General features: G+C 36.2%; 1 protein-coding gene across 1 annotated transcript; it reads left to right on the top strand.

Annotated features, from left to right (window-relative positions):
* The first annotated feature begins 554 nt into the window (after nt 1-554).
* On the top strand, nt 555-11,889 carry galk2 (galactokinase 2). Its single transcript, XM_030137440.1, has 10 exons — nt 555-840; nt 931-1,018; nt 1,930-2,053; nt 2,161-2,254; nt 2,341-2,487; nt 2,682-2,780; nt 3,736-3,888; nt 5,728-5,938; nt 8,527-8,728; nt 10,346-11,889. The coding sequence occupies exons 3-10, from the start codon at nt 1,968-1,970 to the stop codon at nt 10,551-10,553; spliced, it is 1,200 nt and encodes a 399-aa protein (XP_029993300.1). The 5' UTR covers nt 555-840; nt 931-1,018; nt 1,930-1,967; the 3' UTR covers nt 10,554-11,889.
* The last annotated feature ends 77 nt before the right edge of the window (nt 11,890-11,966 follow it).

Here is an 11,966-nt window from a genome sequence, read left to right as displayed (position 1 = left end):
TGACCTTTATAAACCGAACCGAAGTCATGTCCTGCAAATACAGACTCATACAACAAGTCGATATTCATGTTACGTCATAAAATTCTTTAATGTGTCTCTTATACAAATAGTTTATCATTATCGTTACCGAACCCGGAACTGCCAAACTATTTACATCTCCATGATAATAGTCTTATCTAGCATTATGGGAAGTGTAGTCAGCGGTGTTTGTGTTTTTTACTGACATATGCTCCCACCTTGTGTTGAATTAATAACATGACAGTGTCAGTTAAGTTTATCTTGAGAGAAAACGTGGAGGAAAAAAAGTATATTCATTATTATATCTTCAATTTAATTTGTATGCATTTTATTGTTTTTCTATTTTTACATGTTTACAGCACCTATAAAGAATAATTTATGGTAGTTGTGCTCAAGGCAAGTACGGTAAAGACATGACGTATGTTTGGTCTGTTTACATTTTATTTTATTGTATTTGTATTTTATTGACGTAGCATATGCACGTAATATGACGTCATTCTACGTTAACGCCCCGCCCCTTCTCCAAACGCTTCCGCATTTGTGTTCTGGAGTTTCAACTGTTTCAGAGTCAGTTCTTCTGTGATAAACTTCAACTTTTCTACAATAAGTTACCAGTATATTCCGTTATGAGTGAACTGATCTCGGTTCAGGGATTTGGCATCCGGGATCCTCTTGTGACAGTCAGCTGATCGTGTGTAGGAAATGCTGAAGAAGCATTAGGCTTTCCATTCTGACAAGAGAAGTGTATTAATAGTAATTTTAATAAGTAGAAATGGCCACAAGCCCACCCAAGATAAAGATGACAATTAATAACAATGACAGGTGAGTAGCGACAGGATGTTAGATAAGTATGGAGTTTAGAAACATTTATTTTCTGATAGTAATCTAATTTCATATTTTCATGCTTAACAGGATGAAAACTTGAAAACTGCCTTTGAAAGAAAGTATGGAGAACCTCCGCAGTTCTATGCATGGGCACCAGGAAGAGTTAATCTGATAGGTAGGCTAATTTCAGTTGCATTGCTTTGTGCATGTTAACTTAAATTTGCTTTGAGCAGTGGTGGAGGCTAATGCTCTGCAACAAGTAAAAGATAGATATCTTTTATAATATGTCCAAGTATATATCAGTAGTATTTGCAAAATGTGATCAAAGTATAAAACATACAAGTAGTCACTGTGCAGCACAATGGTCTTTTACTATTATATATGATGTTTTTGGATTCATGTTACTGCTGCATTAACTCTGTGCATGTTGAATTTTACTGCTTCTAATGGGTAAGGTTGAGTTTTAGTATGATCTTAGACAAACAGCTATGCAACAATTCATTTCCCAGCTGATTCAACAACTAGAAGGTGTTTTCAAATGGTGACATATCACAAACATTCAAAATTAACACATATTAACACATTTGAAGATATGCGGGTTTTGACCATACAGGAAGGGGATCAAAAACAGTAATCTTAAAAGTAATGAAAGCTGTCAGACAAATGTTAAATGCTAATAGTGAAATGTTTCACTCTGGGATCTAGTGGAGGAGACCCATGAAATGATATGAAATAGAAATGTAAAGTACAAATACTTCAAATTTCTATTGAAATACAATTTTTGAACAAAAATACATGGTTTGATTCCATCATTAACTAATGCATCTTAGAAATAGTTGGTTTGTCTGCTCAAATTGGTCAAAAGTAATTGTTAAATTGTGTCTTCTAAGATAAGGTCCTTGCAAAAAAGAGTAGTTTGTAGAAAAGGACATTAAATATCAGGTAATGCTAGATTTTAATTGGGAATACTGTATCTTTGCAGGTTTTTTCAGAATTATTCCAGCTGATTTATGAAGTCTAATCTAAAGTTGTTTTTTTTTTGTTTGTTTTTTTGTAACAGTTTTCCATATTTCTCATTTTTAACAGGAGAGCATATTGATTACTGTGGCTATTCTGTACTTCCAATGGCTATTGAACAGAATATCCTTGCAGCTGTCTCAGTGAACAACTCGGGGACGATCCAGCTGGCCAACACAAATCCTCAATACAAGTAAGACCTGAGCAGTTACTGTTGAACATTGTGTATTTATTTAAAGGTCTTAAATACATGTAATCCAACTTTATCTGTATTATCAAGCTTGATTTTGTGCATTGTAGGGATTACACTGTGTCATGTTCAGAGGACATTGCCATAGACCGAGACAATCCAAAGTGGCACTTTTACTTTCTCTGTGGAGTTAAAGGTATTCAGGTAAGACATAGTGGTTTGGATAATCTACATTCATTTAAAACTGTTTATCTGTTAAGTTGACTTTCCATCTGTGGTTTTATTAACAGGAAAAGTTCAGGATTGCTCCGTTAGCTGGGATGTCTTGCGTTGTTGATGGAATCATTCCTCCAAGCTCCGGTCTCTCCAGTTCCAGTGCCTTAGTTTGTTGTGCCGGACTTGTGACGATGGAAGCAAATCAAAAGACCCTCTCTAAGGTACAGTACTTAACTGAAACATTTGGTGTAAGGAGAGTACATGTAATAATTCTGGGAAAATTAGTCTAAATTCTCTTGACATAAAATAAAAATGTAGAAGAGCATTTTACAAGCACTTTTTATGGCAGCTCAACATAAAGCACCACCTGCCTCTCTGAAATGATCCATTTTTGGTTTAACTTTTATTGTTCCAGGTGGCGGTTGCTGAGATATGTGCCAAGTGTGAACGCTACATTGGCACAGAGGGAGGGGGCATGGACCAGTCCATCTCATTCCTGGCAGAAAAAGGAACTGTACGTGGTGGATTAGTTTACCTCTTAGAACAATGAAGACTCCCAGGGTTATGTGAAAATACAGAATATTATTCAAGTAGATGGTGGAATTAGTGCAATTTACCACCTATTCAGCTAGCAACCTCGTAGTAATGTAACCTTGTAGTGTAGTGGCATTTGCTTCTATTGTTCTCACTTCATTTTAAACCTTTTGTGTTTTGGTACCTGATTGAACACCATTTAGAGGAATCAGCATGAAACAGTCACCTCACAAGACCACATTAAATAAATGAATGCAGACACTAGTGACTGACAAATCACAGAATGGTTAAGGGCTGGAATATTCAGTACAGTGCAAAAGACAACATTAGGGTTTGGTGGTTTAGTAATGACCACACATATGCATTTCTCATTTTCAGTATTAAGATCCAATCTGTATATATGTGAAGTTTGTACAGCAGAAAAATCAAAGATTTCAGGAAAAAAAAACAGCTTCCATAAACCAACCAAACAGCATAAGCAGCTCTGCTGAATAAACCCTAACAAATTGCCAGTAGTGCTTAGATTTAGCCCAAATGTAGATATTTTTAATCCAGGTTGAAGACATTTCTGTTTTCATACACCTGTGAATGAAGTTTGTAACTTACTCTGTACTCTTATCACACTGTAAGTCTTAATTTAGTCAGTCCTCTAGACTATGGAAGACTTTATATGCTTTTTATCATTTTAATATATATTTGTTATACTATATTATATTAAGTTATGCATTCATAGTTTAATATTTTCGCCTTGTATTGTTGAAGCCCATTCTTATTTCCCTCTGGATGTTCCATTTATTCATGTAAGACACTGAATTACCTCGTGTGCGAATTGCACTATATAAACAAACTTTCCTTGCCTAAATAATCCAAATTACTAAATCCATATTGATCAATCATTACTTCTGTGTAACCTTGTTTAATGTTCTCTTCATCAGGCGAAGCTGATAGAGTTTCAGCCTCTTCGAGCCACCGATGTCAAGCTCCCTAATGGAGCTGTGTTTGTGATTTCCAACTGCTGCGTGGAGATGAACAAAGCGGCCTCTTCTCACTACAACATCAGGGTTGTCGAGTGTCGAATTGCCACAAAGGTACTTTTTGACCAGTGCATTGGATAATGATATGATCGTTTTCCAGAATATTAGTAAAATATTTGTGGAGTTTCCCTCTTATTTTGCATGTGGAGCTTTTTACCCCAACCCCCGAAGGAGAGGCAAGGGGTATTGTTTTTGGTTCGGTTTGTTGTTTTGCTTAGTTGTTAACACTCTAGCAGCACAATTATTGGTTGAATTCGTACCAAATTGGGTTTATAGATTGCCAGTGATCCAGAATAGATGTGATTACATTTTGGGAAATGTAGGTCAAAGTTTACAATTTTTATGAATTTTTTAAAAATCTTTTTCCCCATTTACTTATAATGGGCAAAATTTCACATGTCTGTAGCAGCAAAATTGTTGGTTGAATTCGTACCAAATTTGGTTTATAGATTGTCAGTGACCCACAATAGATGTGGTTATGTTTTCTGAAAAGTTGGTCAAAGTTCAAATTTTTTATGAATTTTTAAAATCTTTTCTTCTCACATTTACTTATAATAAAATTTCAAATGTCTATAAAACATCAATTTTGTGTTAATTTACTTCAAACTTTCAACATATATAGAGGCAATTGATATGCTGACATCACCACATGCATAGACATGATGACATCAGCTGGATCTATGCCAAAATATGCTACAATACTTGTGATGCTTGGGGTTTGTTGTGCCTGGCACCACTTGTTGTAGTTGTTTTGAGCAAACAATATATTCTAACAATTCAAAGGGCCAATCTAAATCTTCACACTAAAATCTATGAACATAAATAACATTAGTCTTCATGTAAAATGGCTCCAGAATAACAGTTGTGAAACCTTACCAAGGTTGGTTGGCTAAAAAAGAAAAATCAAGTCAAAATGCTGGTTTGCTGTAGTTTCCAAGATACAGTCTAGGGTTAAAATGTGAAATCATGAGATTTAATGGGAGAATGGGTTTTACTCAAAAGGAATGTTTGTTTGTCTCAGAGCTACCAGATCTACTTCAAAACACTGTCTACACATTAGAATGCATTCACTTTACAGGTTCTTTCCAGTGGAAGATTTATACATGTATTGTATAAATGCACATAAACCAGTATATATGTGTAATAACACTTGATCATATACATTGAAAACATCAGCTAATCAGCCCTTTTGTCATTTGTTTCCAATTCATTTTATTGCAGTATATGAGATTTTGCAGATTTAATGTATGAAGCAGATAATTTCTAAAATATTTTCTGCCTATAAACATTTCATTAAAAGACATTTAATTCCATATAATCGTTGCTTTATGAAGTTTCAGTTTTAGGCTCATATTTGGTTCAAATTTTATAAAAATAGATCCCTAAAGTGATAATTAAAAAGATAATACTATATTTTAAAAGGTTTTTAAATACACAGTTTAGCACATTGATAATTTCATATTTTAAATGTTCATCCTTTGCCCAGTGTGTATTGGACATGTGTTCTATTGTTGACTACAGGGTTTCACTTTAAAGTATTATAGCTTCACCCACAGTGTGTTGAGCACAGCACTGACACATAGACACCCACAACACAGCTGTCGCACACCCTTCTGAATATTCACTGTAACTCTGCATGTACAGTGGGTATGGAAAGTATTTAGACACCCATTTTTTGGTCATTAATATTTCAGTTTTTCTTTTTTGATAAATCTGCAAAAATGTCTACAGTTCTGTTTTTTTCTGTCAAAATGGGGTGCTGTGTGTACATTAATGAGAAAAAAACAAACTTAAATGATTTTAGCAGATGGTAGCAATATAACAAAAAGTGAAAAATGTAAGGGGGTGTGAATATTTTCTGTACCCACTGTATACCGAATGTGTTGTTTTCAGATGCTGGCGCAGGCCCGTGGTCTGGACTCCAGTCGGCTGCTGAAACTGGCCCAGGTTCAGACCGAGCTGAAGGCCTCTCTGGAGGACATGCTGACTCTGGTGGACGAGGTGCTGCATCCTGAGCCGTACAGCAGGGAGGAGATCTGTAAAGTGTTGGGCATCACCTCAGAGCAGTTTTCCACTGAGCTGCTGAGCGCGAACACTCAGCACGGTGAGAACAGACAGACCTTTTACATTTTTAATCCCAAATAAAATACTGAATTAAATAATGCATTAGCACATGAATTCAGGTTAATAAATTGTCCAAAAACATCCCATAATTTGTTTTGATTACCAAACCTTTTGTGTTTGTACGACCATCAAACCAGCCATTTATCGTATTTATTCTGTACTGTTCACATGTCAGTATTGGATTTACATCAAGAACGGTCTTCTTTCAGGTAGGGTGGGATTGTGGGAGGGATAAAAAGAAAAATGAAAAAATGGAAGTCCTCCCTATCACATTGCACTGTCATGCTGTAGCCTGTGAAATTGCTTCCAATAAACAAAGTTAATAAAAAAAAAAAAAAAAAAAAACACCCATTTTCTGAACTACATGAGGGTCACCATGGTGCCGGAGCCTATTCCAGGTGCCAACGGAGAAAGTGAGGTACACTCTGGATGTGTCACCAGTTTCTCACAGGGCTGACATAACCATAACCGAACCATTCACTCCCACATTCACACCTATAGGTGGTTTAGACTCACCAGTTAACCTTTTAAAGTGCATGTCAGATAGAAAAGTGGCCCCCATGGAAAAATGACTCAGTTGTCTATTATAGAATTCTGACACCCCCCCCGCCCCCCCTTATGAAAACGTGAACCTCCCCCAATAAAAAAAAAAAAAAGTTTATTTGAGGTCTATATAAACACCAAACATGTTATGAAAAGCACAAAAATGTATTAACAATCATCCACTGCACAAATGTACAAGCACATGATATTACAAATATATCTGTGAATCTGTGAAATCCCATAACCTTTACTGCGATCTGTTTTCACCCATTCAGTGTTACTTAGTTTTTGATACAAATATTACTAAACTAATATATATATTAGAATAAATACATAAAACCTTTTTTTTCTTCAGGATTTTTTTTTTCATAATTTAAGGTAGCTTTCATGTCTATGATCTCCAGCAACTCTAAAATGAACAGATTATTTATTTCAATTGAATTAATTAATTAATTTAGTAGTTTCTGGTGATCTTATTATGCTATTAAGCTTATTATGATATAGAAGTGTATTAGAACATTTTTATCAAAATACAGCACAAATTCATATAAAGGGTCAAAATTCTAAGGGGTGGGTCAGTTTTCCATACTAGAAAATTGACCCACGGGTCAAAATTCTATATAGAAAAATGACCTGGGGGTCAGATTTCCATGAGGTCAGAATTCTATATGACACCGGCACTGGAATCGAACCAAAGACATTTTTACCCTAACCCTAACCCTAGCCAACACACCTCCATGCCACTGTTCTTGTCTTTTACTGTACTGTAAAAGAAAGTGTGACCAACATTTCTAGAAATTGGTATTTCTTGTGGAAAGGCCAAAGTATGTAGAAATATTGATATGAAACGTGTTTTTTGTTCATAAGTACTAACGTATGTATCTGTGGTTTGCAGAAACAGACAGTGATAACATTTACGCTTCACAATTGTGCAGAGTTTTCTTCAGTATTTACATTTTAGGCGACTTTACACCTCTATTCCTCCTACTTAACTTGCTACATCAGAGTTAAAGGGGTGATATTTAGCTTTTTTTTTAAATGGAATTATGCACTTTAAAACATTTCCCTGTGGTCTACATAAACTGTAAATGCTATGCTTGGGTCTGAATTCTTCATTAAATAAACTCCACAGGTCCATCTTCAACCCTATTTCTGAGTATTGACACCAGAAAGGTCATTTTGAGCGCTGGCCTTTTAAATGCAAATGAGCCACTTCACACCCTACCCCCTCCAGGTTGTTGGCTGTGCTGCTCTGTCCCATTCAACCAACAACTGAATATTTTAGGTAATCAGCTCAAAGTTTGGACATATTTTCAGTATGGACTACAGCCGCTGCTGCTGACAAACAATTATGGCGTTCTCTGAGAACTGTTCATCAGAAGTCTTGACCTTATATGTGCAAATGTCATGACGTAACTAGTTATAGACGTAACAAATTAAGCAGGAATTAAAACAGGTTGTAGTAATCCACCCAATTTTTGCCAGAATGAATATAAATATAGCTTTGCAGCACCTGGAGGGTTCAAATTCAAACTTTATGAACTATAAGCGTCCAAATACACAAATAAATGTATCAAAGACTAATAAAAGTGGGTTTAGCAAAATATGACCCCTTTGAATAATGAACTTTTTACTCATCTGCATTGGCTTTCCAGGTTTCAGGTTTTCACCACCTTCCTGTCGATATGAGCTGGTTTTGAATGTTAATGATAAAGTGAAAGATCAGGTGTGTTCTTCCCACTGTCCGAGGACATGCACCTCAGTAGGTGGTTAATCTAAACCACCCGTAGTTGGAAATGTGAGAGTGAATGGTTGTTCACCTGTATATATCAGCCCTGTGACAATGGCGACACATACACAGTGTAAGGTGTTTGCCTGTTGGTAGCAGGGATAAACTCTAGCCTCCCCGGAACCCTGTCAAATATTAAATGATTGATAGAAATTCTACCAGTGTTTCCCATCTGGTAAAAAGTAGCTTCATTTGAAAAGTGGCTCATCTACTTGTTTTCTTCTCTTCTTTCTCAGTGACGCACTTCAAGCTTTACCAACGAGCCAAACATGTTTATGGTGAAGCGGCACGGGTGCTGCAGTTTAAGAGTGTGTGTGATTCTGAACCTGCTGAATCCATAACACTTCTTGGGGATTTGATGAACCAGAGCCATGCAAGCTGCAGAGACCTGTACGAGTGCAGCTGCTCTGAACTGGACCAGCTGGTGCAAATCTGCTTGTAAGTTTTGCTCCATTCACCATCAGTGTTTTAAGACCAGACTAGATAGAGAGCAGGCACATGAAACAGGTTTTTTATAATAGATGAAATAGTTTATAGTATGATATGAACTAGTTTTTACTAAAACATTGCATTTTTGTTCATTGTATTTTTTCATTTTCAGTCTTGAGCCAAATTAAGAACTGGGAAAACATCGGATACCCAAAAGATTTTTTTCACAGTGAAAATGTCAAGAAATAAATCAGACTCTGCACAGACAATTCATATCATAAATATCCCAGCAGTGGTATTTTTGTCCTGAGTCCTGAGTCCTCTTTGTCTGAGACAGAGACAGGACCAAGGTCTTCAGTCCAATCTATAGTACTTACCGCTATGGCAGATTTACTCAGACAGACTCAAATAAAAATCAATAGAACACTTAGGCTGACTATGATTCATACTGGCTGAAAGTTTCCTACTTAATTTCAGTCTTTTTCTAGCTTAACATCAAAGTGAATGGAACTACAAGTAAATTTGGACCTGGCTAACCTTGTATCTGTAATATCTGCACTAAATAACATACAGTAGGCCTGCCAGACAGGGTTTGTGGAGGGCTTAGGCCAGTGTTTTTCAACCTTGGGGTCGGGACCCCACGTGGGGTCACCTGAAATTTCTAATAATTGATTAAAACAAAAAAACTACTAATAAAAATATATGGTGAGTTGATAGAGACAATCCCGATACATAAAAGACATGACAAACTCTGAGTCTGAAACTGAAGCACTGTGGTACTGTTTGTCTTTCAAATGTTCATTGTGGTCGGTTTAAGATGCTGCAGCTCTTTCATAATTCATAGTTTGAGTTATTGTTTGTTCAGTATTAATTTGCAGCCTTGTAAATCCAAGCTGGACTGACTGTACATATCCTGACCAAGGAAAATAAAACTCTCACTTTGTGCAGTAATCTACACCTGGCTTTTCTGCCTCCGTCCATAATAATATACATTATATACACTAAATGTCATCTAAAATTAACTTTTATTTGCAACTATTAAATGATCAACAACAAATTAATTTTAGCAAAAAAATATCTCCATTTGAATGTCTGGGGTCACCAGAAATCTTGTGATGTTAGAATGGGGTCACGAGCCAAAAAAGGTTGGGAACCACTGGCTTAGGCACTGTGTTATTTGAAAAAAACAAAGCATTTTGCATAATTTTAGCCATCCATGTGTTATTACACCATTTGGAATAAAGCTCAAAGAAATGTAAAATAAATCTACTTTTTGATGAACAGATAAATAGAGTTACATGGATAACTTAAAACAAGGGGTATTTCCAGAAGATAAAACTATGGAGGCAAGACAAAAATGGTATTTTCTCCTCCCCAGAGCCATAGTTGCTGTGCAGAAATGCTTAGTTTCTGAAGCCTTGCTAACAAAAAATATACCCTGACTTCAAAATATCTTCATCTTCTTTGCTGCTCTTACAATTTCCAAGTTCTCTCCTCCATCACACATTCATGGCAGTACAACAGGACGGAGGTATCATATCACATAATTAAGGCCACGGACAGTCGGCTGTATTGAGGCTGAAAGTATTCTGAAATTGAGACGGCTGTGGTTTGTCTTGGTCGCAGGAAAGCGGGGGCGGTGGGCTCCCGGCTGACAGGAGCAGGCTGGGGTGGCTGTGCGGTTTCCATGGTTCCCAGCGAGAAGGTGGAGTCTTTCTTACAGGCTGTGAGGGAGGCCTACTACCTCCCAGATCCCCGACGAGCAGCATTGGAAAAAGAGAGTTTGTTTGTGTCAAAGCCAGGTGGAGGGGCTGCAATTTTCATCGAGGAGTGAAAGGTTTGGTATTAAAGACTCTTGTGGGTTGTACTGGATACAACTTGACAAGTGGTGCATTATTGTGAATAAAGGGAATCTATGTTTTAAATGTAACGTTAGGATATAACTCAGTCACTCCATATTCATCCTATCATCGCTCTATTTTATTGGATCTTGGTCTGATACTCAAGTTTTTTTCCCCATTCCATTTCAATATATTGTTAAGTGAATACCACTGGTAAATATTCAGATAACTACAGAGAAATTACAGCTGAATTAGTAAGAAAACTCAACTAAGTACAGTTTAATTGTGTAACTGAGATTTTGTAGTTGAAATACTTAAATATTTGTTGTTAGTAGGTTCCTGTTCCCCATCAATGCTAATTCACAAATTTACAGTAAGAAGACTGGAGGGTTTTTTTTTTTTTTAATAATATTTCAGCTGTATTTGTTTCCTTATTTACTTATTATTACCCAAAAATATACGATAATTTACCATATGTTGCCAAGTAAAATGAAAGATTACCTGTGATTATCCTTCATTGTAAACAAAATGTAAAAAGAAATACACCACGCTTGTTTAATTTGTGCTGTATAAAATACATTCATCCTTTATTAACACTAACATATCAACACTGTATTTACCAAGGACAAAAATGACTTAAATACACTAGACATTTCATTTATATTGAATTATTCTGTTGGATGTAAACAGATCAGGGCTTGTTCATGTTTCAGGTTTGTCTTTATGTTTACAGGTGTATAAGCCACTGGGAAATCGGGTACAAAGCTCTGATTGTAGGATCCATACAGCCTATGGTGAGATCCCACAGTGGGCTTTAGCTTCCACACAGGATCAATGTCCACTTCATTAGAAAACCCTTAACGGTACAGGATCGCTGGTCTAAGGCACGGCTAACTGCAGCAGGGACCAGGGACCTTTATCACATAAAACCAGCTGTTTTTGTTACACACGGGTTTTAGGATCATTTTTTACTGCTCTTCTTTATTTTTGTAGAAGTAACCTTTTATATATTAGACATTGTCAGGTCTGATAATGAGCATCTGTACCTTATTTAATGGGGAATTAATTGAAATAGTATATCAGATTAAAGCCATGCATTCTATTTTGACTTATTCCCAAAGCCAGAGATTAATCTCATATTAACTAAAAGACTGGGATTTTCTGCAACAGAAACCATAGAAGGCACAGTACAAGGAAAACCGATATCAGTCATTCTTGTACACCCTTGTCCACAAATGTGCTTTGACATTTTAATGGAACATTTGACATTCCAGTTTGTTGAATGGCAAAATGTACAATCAGTAACATGTAATAATTAAAAGTTACAGTCAATAATAGATAAATTGTGCTTGTTATATTTAGCAGTTGTGCTATCATTTACAGAAATATCTGTGTTTTAGCACTTT

The sequence above is a fragment of the Sphaeramia orbicularis genome, chromosome 6, assembly GCF_902148855.1.
Source record: "Sphaeramia orbicularis chromosome 6, fSphaOr1.1, whole genome shotgun sequence".
Lineage (NCBI taxonomy): Eukaryota > Metazoa > Chordata > Actinopteri > Kurtiformes > Apogonidae > Sphaeramia > Sphaeramia orbicularis.
Note: the sequence above shows the minus strand (reverse complement) of the source record. Positions and strands in the feature narration are given on the sequence as shown.